The 12,904-nt window shown below is 53.1% G+C and overlaps 2 protein-coding genes across 2 annotated transcripts; one reads left to right on the top strand and one right to left on the bottom strand.

Annotated features, from left to right (window-relative positions):
- Window positions 1-28: 28 nt before the first annotated feature.
- On the bottom strand, window positions 29-5,234 carry LOC136717740 (E3 ubiquitin-protein ligase TRIM50-like). The gene is made up of 6 exons (XM_066695217.1): window positions 4,794-5,234; window positions 3,699-3,794; window positions 2,985-3,215; window positions 2,838-2,860; window positions 2,583-2,713; window positions 29-2,114 (listed from the first exon to the last, which is right to left on the bottom strand). Exons 1-6 carry the CDS (start codon window positions 5,196-5,198, stop codon window positions 1,555-1,557), a joined length of 1,446 nt encoding a protein of 481 aa, XP_066551314.1. The 5' UTR covers window positions 5,199-5,234; the 3' UTR covers window positions 29-1,554.
- Window positions 5,235-6,600: 1,366 nt separating this feature from the next.
- fkbp6 (FKBP prolyl isomerase 6) lies at window positions 6,601-12,904 on the top strand. The gene is made up of 9 exons (XM_066696026.1): window positions 6,601-6,974; window positions 7,868-7,985; window positions 8,098-8,187; window positions 8,383-8,585; window positions 8,850-8,969; window positions 9,135-9,332; window positions 9,526-9,635; window positions 9,777-9,860; window positions 12,229-12,904. Exons 1-8 carry the CDS (start codon window positions 6,894-6,896, stop codon window positions 9,856-9,858), a joined length of 1,002 nt encoding a protein of 333 aa, XP_066552123.1. The 5' UTR covers window positions 6,601-6,893; the 3' UTR covers window positions 9,859-9,860; window positions 12,229-12,904.

Below are 12,904 nucleotides of genomic sequence, written 5' to 3'. Positions count from 1 at the left end.
GGATAACAACAACAACACAAAATGAATGAAGTGTCCAAAACCAGCATCTAATCACAGTAACAGGGCTTCAATTGTCCACATTTAGTTTTTATAAACCTGATAAATGACACCATATCCACTCCACAGGTGAACGGTTAGTCAGTTTAAATATTTGCATATACAATCTACAATCCCGTGATGTGCCTTGTATTATAACTCCCACATGCAGAGTCATCTTCACTAAACACACACCCTGTCACTCTACACAAACTGCTGGCATAAGTATGTTCCTTTAAATACAATCAATCACGAGTTATCCTGGTGAGAGTCTCTGCAATCATAATAATGGATCTATGTTATTTTCAAAGTAGTATGTAGGTTAATATCAGTGATAATTTAAATTGTAGTATATTATTAGTCTGCAATGGAGAACATCCATTCTTGCTCTCTTGCATTATCTTTATCTCGTCTCAACATTAACTCCTCCAGTTCCTGTGCTACACAGACACGTTATTACTGATGCATTCCTCTTCTAATCTAAATTATACTGCTGCTACTTCTAATGCAAACTCACTGATGATAACGAGCACCCTACTATTAAAAACATGTCCAGTCACACATCATGCACAACGAGCTCTCGCATGCAAAGTAGCATAACATAAATTACAATTTGAATTTGGGACTTATTCGTTGTTCTGTGGCCACTGACAACAGTGTCCTCTAGTGGCAGCCAAGGGTGCAGAGTCCGGAGAGGGAGAGGGGGATCCAGTCCAGAATGTTCTCTGCCAGCAGCCCTCAGCCCCCTGTGAGCTTCTAATTGGTTAATTGAACTGATGATTCACTTCACTGAAATTGGCTTCACTCTTCTCGCATGTCTGAAGTAAGTAATTATATTAAAGAGAGCTGAACGACCTCCTGTAACTCCTCTTGAAGGTTTTGTGTGTGTGTGTGTGTTTCTCACTCGGCCCGGCCTACTCCCTAGCCAGCCTCTGCTAGGCCACCCCTTTACCGGGATCCGGTCGTCCTAAAACCTGCCCGGTGGCGCCCAGAGATCAAAGACAATAACTTTCTTTTTATTTAAGTCCAATTACTATTATTTCATATATGATGCACAGCTTACCCCCTTAAATTACATATACAGCATTAATACTACTACTAATAATAATAACAATTTAAAATAAAATAAAAGTAATTTACGTTGTGGCAACGTTGTGTGTTAGCTGGGATGTGACTGCTTTGTATTGCTTGATATGTCCTTGATCATGTCTGCTGATCTCCTGGCTTAATCATGTTTTGCTGTCGCCAACTGGACTTAAATAAAAATAAAGTTATTGTCTTTGATCTCTGGGCGTCACCTAGTGCCAACAGGCACCTCCGGGCAGGTTTTAGTAGGCTATGTGATCTCCGGGCGCCTCCAGGCAGCTTTTAGGATGACCCAGCCACCCCTTTACCAGGACTGGTGTTTAAAATGAGCCCTGGTCTGCATTTCAGGCCTGCGAAGCAATGTTCTGCTCAGTGAGAGTGGGCCAGGCCAGCGAGAGCCTCCCGCACAGAGTCTACAGCAGAAGCGCCCCTCTACCTGTCGGCAGGGGGCTGCAGGAGGGTGAGCGCTTGCTTGTTGGCACCCCTCCCGTGCCAGCATACGTCCAGCAGGGGGTACACCTTGCCCTGCAGCTCCGCCTGGAACTTGTAGAGGAAGCCCAGCTCGTGGGGGCTGTCCGCGTTGTAGAAGGAGATCTCGCCCTTCTCGTAGTCCAGGAACACGCCAATCTTAGCCGGCTGGGCGCACAGGGGCAGGGGAACGCGGGGGGTGGCAAAGGCTTCATACAGGCGGCCCTCCTTGAGCCCGATCAGCCACACACCGCTCTCCGGGCTCTTGGGCAGCTTGCCCTTGCGCCCGGTGGTGCCCTTGACGAGCCCCAGTCGCCACTTGGGCTTGCCCTCCACGCCCACCTCCCAGTAGTGCTTGCCAGAGGAGAAGCCGCGGGTGGCCAGGACGCAGTAGCTGTAGCTGAAGCGCTCGGGGTTGTTGGGGTGCCGGGTGGGCACCGCACCGCACTCAACCACTGTGTCACTGTGGCTCAGCTGCAGCATGGGGTGGGCAGTCAGCGGGTCCAGCTTCAGATGCTCCGGGGCTGGGGGGACGGCAGGGAAACAGAGGGACAGAAGGAGGGGGACACGAGATGGGAACACAGAGAGACGGGGGGGATGGGGCGACCGGGACACAGAGAGACAGGGGGATGGGGACACAGACAGAAACACAGAGAGGCAGGGGGGTGGTGACATAGGGACACAGACAGGAGATGGGGACACAGGGACACAGAGAGACAGGGGAATGGGAACACAGGGACACAGAGAGAGACAGGGGGATAGGGAGGCAGGGAGACGCCAGGCATTAAGTACTAACCCACCAGCTTTTACATGGTCATTTAGCAGTCCTGTTTAATACAGATTGTTGTCACTGACTCTCGCTCATTACTCTGACACTGATGCAGTTGTGTGTCACATTCTCCTGTCAAGAGGAGCAGCCAACCAGCAGCTGACCTTGGTACAGTCCACCTGCACGCAGCGCTGTGTCCCCTGGGCGCCGGGCTCTCTCTCACCTGGCAGGACCCTCCTGTGCAGTCTCTTCCACACGGTGATCTTGATGTCGTCGTGGTGGAAACCGGGCTTGAAGGCGATGGCGCTGTAGGTCCGCTCTCCTCTCTGCTGCTGCTGCTGCGACTCTCTGAACCTGTGACCGACAGACAGAGGGGCGGAGAGAAAGACGGGCTCCCATGAGCACACGTGAACACACTGCCTTGACGCCAGAGACCCCAGGAAGACACCGAGCGAGACGGGGAGCCGGGCTGACTCACCGAGGGGCGATGGATCCGTACTTCTGTAAGGGAAACACAAACACGCTGTCACTTATGTCCAACATTGATGTCCAAGTCGTTAACTTGTCCTAACCCCTCGCCCCTCACCGCCCCGCGCTCCTGTGCCTGTCCCTGCCCCGGACTCACTGCGATGAAGCCCAGGTGGCTCTCGTTGTTGAGCCGCTCCAGCGTCCCCTCGGCCTCCTGGAACTTGCCCAGCACCTGCGTCATTTCGTCCACCTGGCCCTGTATGGAGCCGAGGAGGGCGGCCGCCTTGCTCTCCACCGTCTCCATGAACCGGGCCTCCTCCACCTCCAGGCAGCGGCGCAGCTCCCCGAACTCCTTCCGGATCACCCACTTGAACACGTCTGACTCGTTCTATCGGAGAGGGGAGAGGGGAGAGGGAACGGAGGAAGAGAGAAGAGAAAGAGGGAACAGTGAGGGGGAGGGAGGGAGAGAGTGAATGATTGAGGGAGAGATAGAGAGGGAAGCAAAAACACCTTGCCAGAGGGATCCCAATAAAAAATTATAAAAATCACTGGAAAATGCAGAAATTCCACACTTTACCCCGACTCAGTTTAAGTGCTGCTTAGAACTATGATTATTATTATTATTATTATTATTATTATTTATTATATATGTATATATTTTTTTAATCTTATAGATTATATATTTTTTGATTTTCACTGTCGGGGGGGAGAGTCTGGAGAAAATGTAGGGGAGTGAAAATCCTAAAGGTTGAAACTCAGAAATCTTGAGACTATTTGTATTTGTATTCATTTGTTTGTGTATTTATTAATTTGTTTGTTTGTGTATTTATGAAGCGGTCGGGCTCGGGCAGCGGGCCTCGCTGGCGCTCACGGTTATGCGGGATTTATTGTAGGCCATCTTGCAGATCTGCTGCTCCAGCTTCCGCTTCTGTGTCTGCAGCTCCGTCATCAGACAGGAAATGTCCTCCTTTGTTGGGGGCAGAGAGAGAGAGACAGGCAGTGAGCCCCACTGGAGAAACACGGCCCCCTCCCAGCCCCCTGTATGCCAGCACTGCCTGCGCTGGGCAGCTGTCCTGGCTTCCCCCCAGCCCCACTATGCAAACGAAGCTAAACAAATAACTGAAAATGCGGCCAAGAAATCTTATAATTAACGCCACTGTGGAAACACACACTTCAGCTTCATCCAGTCGCAGTTTTGTCCTTATGCTAATGAAACCCCCCTCCCGAAAAGCAACATAATCTTATGAACAAGACCCGGGCTTTCATCAGGCTACTCGGTTTATGTTACTGAGGGGAAGAAAGGCCCTTTTTCACAGGGAGCCCGGGGGAGCCACCGGGGCTGCGGTTTCAAACGGGCCGCTCGCTCGGTGATGTTTCCCTGCCCGGCTTATCGCGGCCGCCGAGGAGATAACGGCCGTTGGTCCGGCTCGGGAAACAATGCCGTTCTGGAGCTTCACAATAACAGCGACGGCCTGTGAACTCTGACCGTCCTGCTGGTCTGTTACTGACGCAGGAATCAGTGCGGGCTTTGTTTCTGCCCTGGCGCCCCGGAGTCCGGAAAGAAACCTTCCCACTGCGGCTGGTACTTTTCCTTTGTTTCAAAGGGCTTTGTGTGTTTTGCTTTTTGCTTCTCAGAAGCGTCCACTCAGGCTCACAGCTTTAACTTCACAGGGTAGACGACACAGACAGCTCGGCACTAAGAGCATCGCTGGCAGCTGTAAAATAATGCCACCTCGATCCCTGCTTCCACCGCTAAACCAATCTACCCCTCACTGCTTTCTTGCTGAGCTCAGATTCCAGGACACCTGACTGGAAAACTCCATTCCCGTTCTCTGGAGACATAAATACCAGCTGTTCTGAAGGAAGACTCGGATTTGAATTTGTTGAATCCCCCCCACTGACCCGTGGCGCTGCCCTGTCCGTGCTGCCCTGTCCGTGCTGCTGAGTGTGGGGGTGAGGGGGGTACCTTCATGCGGCTGTAGACGCTGCCGAGTGGCGTGATCTTGTGCCCGCGGTGAGCCCCGATGCTGCCGCACAGCCCGCAGATGACCGCGTGGTCGTCCTCACAGTACAGGCTCAGGGGGTTGTGGTGCTGCAGGCAGGTCTCCGTCTCGGGCTGGGCGCCGCTCAGCTCCCGCAGGGCGTCCACGATGCGGGCCAGTGTGACGTTGGGTGGGGGGCTGTCACCGTCCACCTCGCAGCGGCATACGGGGCACTGCAGCTGGCCAAAGGGGTCCAGGGTCATGGAGCGCACGCAGGACTTGCAGTAGGAGTGGCCGCACTGCAGCATCAGCGGCTCGGCGAACACCTCCAGGCACACCGGGCACAGCAGCTGGTTCTCCAGGGACTCCAGGCTCGGCCGCCGCGCCATCCTCAGCCCCCTGGCACTGCCACCTTCACCCCTTTCCCCCCTGCCACCGTACTCCTGACCCCTTCGGTGGGATCCACAAAGTGTCGGCTGATATAGGGAGCGATGTTCAGCTGCAGACCGACTGATGCTCAACGCTGACAAGACCCCCCAGTCCTCTCCTAAGGAAGAGGAAAAAAGTGCTGTGGCGTGTCTGGACTGGGTCACTGTGCAAAGGTGCCTTCTGGGGCCCTGGAGATGCCTGTGTTCCAGATCGCAGGAAGGTTCTCCCCAGCAGGTTGTGCGTCTTCTCCGTGTTTGGCTGTGAGACGCCGAGAAACTGCTGCTGCTGTTTTCCTCTCTGCCCGGGACTGCAGTGACCTTCAGGTATGGTGGCTTATCAGACTGGGCCCACCCAGCACTGCCACGCACCGGCGCCGTGACTGCTCCCAAACGTGTTTGTCCAGAGCAGGCGCTCCTACGTCAGGTCTGTACACAGGGAGCGGGCTGGGGGAGGTGGTCACGGTCCAATGTTGTGTTTCCCTTCAGCCGCCGCCCCGGTTAAAGATTTACACTGAAGAAGGCAAATATTTTCACCGCTGTTTGGGGATGTTCCAAAAGCTGCTGAAGAACAGAGACGACCCTCTGAAGGCACCACACTGAAGGCTCTCACCTCCTAAACTGGCTCTAATTATTTAATTGACATGACAGATGCAGAACTGTGCCTCGGGGCATATCCCAGATACCTCCGGCCTCACCTAACATCACCACGACATCCGTAGTCGGTGGGGAACCAACGGAGCAAATAATGGGATTCATTAATGAAGTCGTTGAATCCTGAAATTGGAAAAAAAAGCAAAGACAGCCCCTTGAGCCTGATGCCCATCGTTACAACCTGTTAGGATGCACCGTGCGTCTGGAGAACCGAAACTGTTGAGATGATAGTGCAGGAGAGGAGACGCTTATCATACCCTTGTTTGTTTGTTCTTAATCAATGCCATATACCTGAACGTGTAGAGAAGACACATCCAACCTGTTGCAAAACCATTTGAAAGTGAATCAGACTCCTGTGACGGTTGTGGCCCACCTGGCCTGGAAGACGTGGGCAGTAGAGAGAGAGAGAGAGAGAGAGAGAGAGAGAGAGAGAGAGAGAGAGAGAGAGCATGAAAACTGACGTTCATTTGCCCTAAAGTGCTCCTAATAATTGATTCCTGGAGAAACATAATGTTGGCCCAGGGATGGTGTATATTCTTCTGCATTGCAACATTTTGTGTCTGTTTATTAATTTCATAAAAAAATGAATTGCGTTATGGATTATAGGTTCCAATACAATATGTATTATTATTATTCCTAATACTATTATCAGTTCAGTTATAGGTGACTTTATCTGAGGCATTTGTATGAGTTTGGATGCTTTATAAAATCAGTGCTCCAATACAAACATAGTCCATTACACCTCTGAGTACACTTTGAGTACCGCAGTACAGACGCTACTCGGACTCGGCTGAACTCTCGGGAAGTCTCGTCTGGGTCGCCGCGATTGGGCCGCTCCCCCGCCGCGGCACGGAGGCTCATTGGGCGGGACGGCGGCGCTGAGGGCGGATCGGTACCGAGCCGAGCCACTTCCAATAACACGACAAACACGCACACATATCGGCCATTGTTCATATTAAAAGCAAAAACACACGACCGAGTGAGCGCCCTCTCCGCAGTGGCACCATGTCGACCAACGGCCTGTCGCGACACGTCCAGCAGTTCCTGAACCCGGAGCCAGAGCGCCCGAGGCCGGCCGCAGCGCAGGTGAGCCCGGGGACGCGCCGGCCCTCACTGTAATAATGCTCTTATTCATACTGATAATCATAATAATGCATGTGTGCTGTCAGCGTTTTGACACAACGCGTTTTCATGGGAAATGACCCCTATTGGCTCTATGTAGGTGTTTGCATTGGTGTTATCAGAGCCTGCTGTGGCCGATAAAGCCCGTTTTGAAATGAACACGTCACTCTGTCCTTTATTATGATTTAGTAACGCGATTAAATCAGCGCTATTTCCAGGCAAAACATCGCATCCGCTGCGTTATTAAAACACCGGCTCAAATAAACTGCATTGACCTTGAAATGGCGCGACGTTGGAAAGCAGGTGCAGGTGCATCACGTTGTAAATCCGCCTCTGTGTTTGCGGTACATGTGCGGTGGTGCGGACTTTAGGCGGGACTTCTCTACATCTACCCCGTGTGGCAGGGGTGCAGTAATAAGGGGGTCCCAGGGGTGGCCGCCTGCACCACGTCATTGGTCATGGGATGCTTTTGTGGCACTTTCTTGGTGTGGTTGTGTTTAGGTGCCGAATAAAAAATGATTATTTAGTGGCACCTGTAGAAACCGCTGTCCCCAAGTGTACAAGTGGACTTCCTGTTGTTTTTCTCGTTGACTTGAGTCAACCCCACATTGTCACAGACTCGGCACAGCGTCCTCCAGCCCAGACGCCCCTGCCCTGCGTTTGTGGAGCATCCTGATTTAAACTCTCTAGGTTTCACAGACCTCGAGTGGCACTAGTCTAGGACAGTCCTACCTGAAGTAACGGGCTGATCCACCACTAGTGCTGACGTGGCTCTGCGGAACATGCTGGGCCTTCCTATCTATCTGTGATATTGTAACCTTTGCTCTCTGGTCCCTCTGTCCGTCTGTGCCTCTCAGAGTCCGTACCAGCGCCTGGCCCGGCAGATGCAGGACCTGGTGGGAGACGGGGGCATCCTGAAGGAGGTGATCCAGCCGGGCATGGGCCAGCCGGTGCCGGAAAATGCCTCGGTCGTATGTGAGGAGTCCTGCTCCCTTATCTCAGACTGGACTGTCCGTGCGTGCGTGCGTGCGTCATCGTCAGTCTCACCGTTATTTATTTATTTTAGTTTAATTTTGTTCTTACCCAGATCATTTCTCTGCCTATCTGGAGTACTCGGACAGACCATTTGAATCCAACCGCTACCAGAAGTATCCGGGGCTGATGAAGCTGGGGAGAGGTGGGTTCGAGGCGAGGTTTCAAACTGGGAATCGTACGTAATGGGGGTCGTGTTGGCTGGTCGGGGTTGTGGATGGCAGGAAGTGTCTCACCCCAGGGTGCCCGCCTCCCCACCCCTCGAGTCTGAATGGGTTTTGGCAGGATGGGCCGTCCCGCCCACGTCAAACCTCTAAAGTCCGTCTCTCCCCCTGTCCAGATGTGACGCTGTGGGGCCTGGAGGTAGGCCTGCTGACCATGAGGAGGGGCGAGTTCTCCCGCTTCCTCTTCCTGCCCAGGTACGCCTACGGGCCCATGGGCTGCCCCCCGCTCATCCCGCCTGGCGCCACCGTGCTGTTCGAGGTGCAGCTCATCGACTTCCTGGACTCCGCCGAGGTGGACGATTTCTTCGCCCTCAGTCTGGTGAGGCCCCTTTGTGAAGAAGACAATCTGAGCACTAGTCTGCGTTGAGCTCATGATTTGAAAACCAAAGCGGGACGCACAGAACAGTGTCCACCTGTTTTTTCGTCCGCCACCGGCTCTCTTGTCTGATGTGCTCCTGTCTGGACGCACTTCCTGCGGACGGGGCGCAGTGCTGAGCCCCTGCCCCCGTTACTTTTTCTTTTCTAAGCCTGCCGTGTCCGTGTCTCTCCCCTCTCGTGGTTCTCGAACCCGGGCCTCTCGCAGGAGCAGCAGAGTGGCGTCCCGTTGCCCACCGTGCTGAGCGTGGTCAACACACAGAGGAGCTTCGGCAACCGGCTGTTCCGACAGAGCCGCTACGAGGACGCCAAGGACCGCTACAAGCAGGTACTGAGATCGCGAGCGGCGCGGGTATAGATAAGGTCAGGGGTCACGGCTTTCCGAGGTCAGTACATTATTTTGTGACCTCTTTAACACTAACAGATTTAATAATAATAAAAACAACATGGAGAGTCCAGCCTCCCTCCCTTCCTCTCTCTCTCGGTGCTGCAGGCCATCGCCGTCCTCTCGAACCGTGAGCCGGCGGACGAGGAGGAGAAGAGCCAGATCTCGGCCCTCAAGCTGCCTGTCTTCCTCAACCTGTCGCTCACCATGATGCGCCTGCAGCGGCCGGCCAGGGCGCTGGTCTATGGCAGGCGGGCGCTGGACATCAGCCCGCATCACGCCAAGGCGCTGTTCCGCTGCGGACAGGCGAGTCTGCGTCGGCCGGGGATCGCCCCCTCGCCCTCTTGCTCCCCCTCTCCTCTCTCTTCTCTCGCGCTCTCTTTTGCCCCCTCTCATCTGAATGAGATTAAACTGTAAAATAATAAACAAAAAGGAAACACCAGCCCATCGTAAAAGGCATCCCCAAACCTTCACCCTGCTCTCGTGCTCCGTGTCCCAGGCACACCTGGAGATGGGCGACTACGAGGAGGCGCGGGACTTCCTGGTCCAGGCGCAGGTGGAGAGACCCTTCGACACCGACATCAACGACCTGCTGAAGAAGCTGGCGAGGTGTGCATGTCTGTGTCTGTCTGTCTCTCTCTCTGTCTATCTGTCTGTCCCTGTGTTCCATCTCTTGTAGTTGTAGGTTTATTTTTTCACGTCTGTTTTGCCGTGACGGACACAGAGCTCACGCGTGTTGACATGTTGCAGCTGCTACAAAGACTACACCGAGAAGGAGAAGCAGATGTGCGTCAAGATGTTCTCCAGCCTGCGCGCCGTGTCTGAGAAATAGAGGTGACTTTATTATTGTTATTATCACGGTTGCAGGATTTCTGGCTGTCCCCGCCGCGGCCACAAGAGGGCGGCGTGGGAAAGACATTCGAGGCACACGGGCCGTAGAAAGTTGTTCAAAGAGCAAGCGGTGTTTCCAAAAAACAGCCCTTTTTTCCCACATGTTTCCACAGCTGTTTCAGTAACATACCTGTGATTTTTCTTTCCACCGTTAACATCCTGACCTTTTTTTTCTGTTTTTTTTTTCAGTGTTCTTTTTTAATGATTATTTTCAGTCAAAGGTTTAAATCCCGGCCCCTGCCGCCCCCCTAGTGTCTCTCCTGTGCGCTGGTTCTGTTTCCAGGCTGTGGGGGGGGGATCTCGTTGACCCCTTCCTAAAAATGAGTCGGAAAAACTAAGCACGGCATAGTTCGCAGTGCTGGGGTGTCTCGGGGTGTGAGGGGGCTTCTCTGGCATTCTTGTGCATTGGTTCCTCGGCAGTAATGACTGCTGGTGTTGCAGGGTCGAGACGACCGTGTGCCGTAGCCGTGCAGGTGGTCGCCTTACCTGCGTCTCCTGTGAGCTCGTCTGCTTGCGCCTGTTTGTCAGTGATGCGCTTTTGGTAGGACGAGTTTTTACAAATCACAGGAAGTTGCAGAATTCTCCGCAGTGTCAACGGAATCGCAGCTCCATCCTGGTGGACAGGGGCTCCCAGCCTGGGGGTTGGAGGTCACGGCATTAAAAATGGCATCACAATTCCATGGTGTTTATGTAGGTTTTTGTTTTTGTTACTTTTGTTCTACTTGAAATTGAGAGTATAAACGGCACTGTGTTTCTTTGTGGCGCGATATTTCGGACGAGAAAAGTGTCGCTGTTCTCGGCAAAGCGTCTGGGGGCGAGAGGACAACTTCGCCAGTGTGTCGGTGGGACCGTGAATGGCGTAGGCAGCGAGTCAAGGCTAGTTATTGTGCTTTAGTGTTTTCAGGAGAGAGGAGACCAGTGAATCTGTGTGAATACAAAGGCATTCATTGACACCCAGTCCCTGTGGCCCCAGTGCGAGTGAGGCCCTGCTGGACAGACTGGACCTCTCACCACTGATTAGTTACCCAAATAACCGCCTTCCCGGTGAGTTTATCGATGTGCACTGACTGAATATGTCCTGCTGAGAACCACTCTGGTCGTCTGATTGTGACTTTTGTTGGAGAGGGACAGAGAGAGAGAGCGAGCTCCTTTCGCTGTAGCCTAGAGACAATGGACACTTCTGTCCGAGTCTAATGTAAAGTAGAGACGGGACACGGTGGAGAGTTTGCAACATGCGGTGTAACGTTTGCCCGCCTCTCACCGCAGCTGCACATGTGGGTGTGCTCCTATTTATAGCGCCCTCCCCCCCAGCTGGGACCTGCTCTGGCCCTGGCGATTAGCAGTGTGAGCAGCAGGGTACTGGATTAAGGAGTGAAATGTTCTTCGTGGCCATGTTGTGAGCCGAGAGGGCGTTCGTGTGTGAATCTGAGACGCAACGCGATACTCCTCTCTTGGCGGGGAACAGAGCCGACGACAGAAGGAACCGCACTGAGATGTGCTGGGACTTGTCCCCCCTCCCCCGTGGTGTTACCGGATGCCACACGTTTGGCGTCCCCGGGCCGCAAGAAGGAGCTGGATTGTGCCGCAGCAGCAGCTTGCCGCCCCTCTTACCTTTAAGTGACAGCGGTTTGCAGATCAAAGCTCTGCAGAAAGTAATTTCGGAGCCGTATTAACGACACGCTCTGGCTGCACTTCAAAGCGCTGCGGCACACTCCCGCGCGGCGGGGGGATCTTCGCCTTATCGCCGAGACCCATCGTGTCTGCCTATCTCTCTCTCTCTTAATCTCGCTTATTTACTTATCTTTTATCCCCCCTCCCACCTCTGTGTGGGGGAATTGAGCCGAGCTGCTGCCGGTGGGGGGGCCGTATCGCAGGCAGAGGGGCTGCTTTATGTCGAACTCGGTCACTGCTGATGGCTCTGCTGCTGGATTAGTGCTGAGACTTTTCTCACTTCGTTGCTTTGATGGGATTGGTAAAGTTTGCCCAAACCCGTTAATCCGCCGCCCTGAGCGCCGTGGCGGCAGTGCGAGACTCCCAGCCTTCACACTCCTTCCACTGAAACCCCGGTGACCAGCTTCCCACCTCCTAACGGCTGTGGCTGTAACCCCTGCGCAGCGGGGAAGAGAGCGCCGGGGCAGAACCGGGGCAGTTGTGTAGGGGCAAGTGAGGGTTGCACACTTGGCAGCACTGGTTTCAGCATCGATGGGCCTGTGTGAGGGAATCGGACATCGGTTTTAGTCAATGAAAGCATGGTGGTCTGCTTGCCGTGGAAGGGGTCCTGGGTGTGTTATGATGCGGCCTTCTGTTGCAGGAGTCGGGGGCCGAGTGCACGGGGGGCCACGGAGCAGCGAGACTCTACAGGAGGAATCGTCCCCTCGGCTTCAATCAACGCAATACTTCTGTGATAAACTTATGTTTTGGAAAACACTGAATATTTAAAAAGAATTGTATTATGTTTCTGTGTGTGTGCAAATCTATATATAATCAAATAGTTATTGACGAAAAAGTAAGAAGGTTGTGAAGGGTCTAATTAAAGAGAATCTATGCTGTTGTGGGTGGGGCGGAGTTCTAATGTGAATCTCATCTATTTTCATATGAGAAACGACAAAAACAACTCTAATAATGACAGCCAAGTAGCTTTCGATAATCTCTCTCTGTACTGCTGATGACTGGATGTGTGTGGTGGGGGTGGAGAAACCAAGATAAAGACGGGAGAGAGAGAGGAGAGCGAATAGTGGGGTGGGGGGGCGTTTACTTTATTTTTATGACAAGATCGCCATTCCTAAGTTGAGCTTTATCCTCATTTGGCATCCAGTGTGTTTGACTTCCTAAATGATGTTGTATGGTTTCCTAATGTGTGTGGAGGTGTTGTGTAGTGTTGGTGTACTTCACACCTGTCCACAAAGCCTCTGTGATTCCTGGGGAGTCTGGTTCTGGTTCCGTATTGTGCTCGCAGGTCCGGATGCACAATAAACACATTCAATCGA

The sequence above is a fragment of the Amia ocellicauda genome, chromosome 22 (genome assembly GCF_036373705.1).
Source record: "Amia ocellicauda isolate fAmiCal2 chromosome 22, fAmiCal2.hap1, whole genome shotgun sequence".
NCBI classification, from domain to species: domain Eukaryota; kingdom Metazoa; phylum Chordata; class Actinopteri; order Amiiformes; family Amiidae; genus Amia; species Amia ocellicauda.
Note: the sequence above shows the minus strand (reverse complement) of the source record. Positions and strands in the feature narration are given on the sequence as shown.

Bases quoted from the DNA above. Each gene is read 5' to 3' on its own strand.
- fkbp6 (XM_066696026.1), top strand. From the start codon at position 6,894: ATGTCGACCAACGGCCTGTCGCGACACGTCCAGCAGTTCCTGAACCCG. The intron at 7,986-8,097 runs GTGAGGAGTCCT...GTTCTTACCCAG, and splicing joins GGAAAATGCCTCGGTCGTAT to ATCATTTCTCTGCCTATCTG. The intron at 8,188-8,382 runs GTGGGTTCGAGG...CCCCCTGTCCAG, and splicing joins GCTGATGAAGCTGGGGAGAG to ATGTGACGCTGTGGGGCCTG.
- LOC136717740 (XM_066695217.1), bottom strand. From the start codon at position 5,198: ATGGCGCGGCGGCCGAGCCTGGAGTCCCTGGAGAACCAGCTGCTGTGC. The intron at 3,795-4,793 runs GTACCCCCCTCA...CCCCCAACAAAG, and splicing joins GCGTCTACAGCCGCATGAAG to GAGGACATTTCCTGTCTGAT. The intron at 2,861-2,984 runs GTGAGTCCGGGG...TTTCCCTTACAG, and splicing joins GCCACCTGGGCTTCATCGCA to AAGTACGGATCCATCGCCCC.